General features: G+C 34.9%; 1 protein-coding gene across 1 annotated transcript; it reads right to left on the bottom strand.

The window, feature by feature from the left end:
* Positions 1–487: 487 nt before the first annotated feature.
* LOC308640011 (ephrin type-A receptor 5-like) lies at positions 488–1,846 on the bottom strand (the record flags this gene model as incomplete). The annotated part of the gene is made up of 2 exons (XM_081312085.1): positions 488–1,237; positions 1,814–1,846. The coding sequence occupies 2 exons, from the start codon at positions 1,844–1,846 to the stop codon at positions 488–490; spliced, it is 783 nt and encodes a 260-aa protein (XP_081168211.1).
* Between the last annotated feature and the right edge of the window lie 637 nt (positions 1,847–2,483).

Here is a 2,483-nt window from a genome sequence, read left to right as displayed (position 1 = left end):
TATGCATTTAAAATTGATCTGTAAATTTTAAAAAGCAAGCATGTAATAGCAACCATATGTAAACAACATACTAACCCAAGTCCTGTCCGTTTACAAATGTTTTGCTGTGAAACTCATATGGCTGAACTTATTTTTGAAGACACTTTAAAAGGCAGTTTAAAGCATACCAAAACAAGCCTCCTGTAAGATTTTGCATTTGACTTTCAATCAGCAAGTAAAGTATGGAAAGAAAACAGCAACATCAGATCATAATCATACCATGAAAGTTACTAATCTCTTGGCTTGTGTTGTTCAAAAGTAAAACTTCTGAAAGCAAAGCAAATATGAAATATTGCACAGCCAGTCAGACACTCTCTGAGTATTAATTATGTATATCCAATAAAATATTACATTAAATCTTTCATTGTTGCCAGGAATTTTAAAATTCAGAGAAGAGAGAAATCAAACTTGAAGAGTAAGAATCTCCATAAATTAGCAAAGTAAAAGGTCACTTGCTCATAATCATTGGAGGAAATACATATACATGATCCAACTGAAGCAGAAAGCCCCTGTAGATCCACAGGCAACTCTTACCTTGACAGGTACCATTTTTCTCTTCATATCCTTCCTTGCACATGCATTTCCCAATGGGCACCAGCCACTCCCCTTCAGCACTGCAGTGCATTTTGGGAGGTTCATCTGTCACAGAATGGTTGACGCAGGAGCCTGACACCTCAAGCAACAGTGAAGAATCTGCTCCAGTGATGGTGTCAGGGAAGACAGCCAAGTGCCGTATCACAGAGGGGCATTTTTTATAGTATACACGCACAGAAACCAGAGCAATGCAAGCACCAACACCTTGGAAAGCAAGATAAAATCCCTTTTTGCTTAGAGGTCCTACATCTCTGACCTCTGTATTCAGTTTCATGACACGGTCACCAAGATCAAGTTCCGTAAAGCTCTCATCAGCAGCAATGGTATCGATTTTGATGTACTGGTTTTCCTCGATGTTTCTTCCATTCTCATCATCTGACTCAAAATAATACATGTTAAAAGTTTCCTTACAGGTTCCCAGTCCTCCAGGAAGGCTGTTACAGTCTCGCAGAGTGAACTTGAGTTCTATGAAGATTCTGGAAGCACCTTCATTGGAGATCCAACTGGTCAAAAGCCAGTTATTCTGATTCTGTTCCATAACTTTGCATACTTGGTATGTGTGGATAGGGGCATAATTTTCATCAACTTCACCAATCTCTTCCCACTGTACAATATAAAAAAGAGATAAAGAAATTTTTGAAATAGAAAACAAACAGGAAAAATAGAAAAAAAATCATGAAAGAAAATTCATTCATGTATAGAAATCCCCATAAACTCCATATATAGTATTGAGAGAAAGAGCCCTACAAATTTGGGAGAAGAAATTAACAAGAAATTTTATTCTTTTTTTTTGGTGCTGGGGATTGAACTTAGTGTCACCATGAAACTATGCACTCCACCACTGAGCAACACCCTTAGCCCCTCCTTTTTTAAATTAAATAAATTAAGAAATTATAAGCTCTTTGGATTTACTCAAAGATGAACAAATATGAATGATATGTTCCAATATCTTTTGGGGAGGAGGCATATACTTCAGAGTAAAAGTAAAATAAAATGAATGTAGTCAAGATAAATAAGAAGCAAAGCAGAGAAAGTATATATTTTTGGAAGAACGGTAGTATATAAACAAATAGGATAGATGCTATGATTTGGATAATATTTCCAAAAGATTCACATGCTAAAGGCTTTGTCCTCATCCCATGAAGCTATTAAGAGGTGGTAGAATCTTTAAAAGGTTTGCCATAGTAGGAAGTCTGTAAGTCATTGGGGACATGTCCGCAAAGAGATATTAGGTCCTTGTTCCCCTCCTGTTCCTCCAGTTTGTTATCTGTCCATGAGGTAAGTGGTATTGCTCTGTTACAAACTCCTGCTATAATTAGCTGCCTCATCATAGGTCAAAAAACAATGGGTCAACTGATCATAGACTGGAACCTTGAAAACTGTGAGCCAAAATATACCCTTTATATTTATAATTTAATTAAATAAAGGTTTGTTATAGTAACAGAAAGGTAACACAGAAGATAAAGTTTGAGAGGGAAAAAATGTCTAATTTTAAAAAGTAAAATGAGAAAAGAACAGCAAATGTGAAAAAGAACGTGAAAAATGTAACATGAAAAGTCACTTAATTCTGTCACATGACAAATAGTACATTGATGTAATATAATTTGAAAAAAAAATACATTAGTTTAAAATTAATAGTAGATCTTTATTTCATTGAACCTAGCAACTCAGAACTTTTTCACTAACTGGACAGCTAAATATGTATTCATGAATTTATCCACAAATATAGACACAGATACAAAATAGAAATTACAGGATTATAATATGCACAGTCTTGTCATTTTGAACATTAACTGACTTGTTATATCCTGTGAATGGATTAATTCCCTCTGATCAATGCATTACTTTAT

The sequence above is a fragment of the Spermophilus citellus genome, assembly GCF_964194105.1.
Source record: "Spermophilus citellus genome assembly, contig: SCAFFOLD_191, whole genome shotgun sequence".
Taxonomy (NCBI): Eukaryota; Metazoa; Chordata; class Mammalia; order Rodentia; family Sciuridae; genus Spermophilus; species Spermophilus citellus.
Note: the sequence above shows the minus strand (reverse complement) of the source record. Positions and strands in the feature narration are given on the sequence as shown.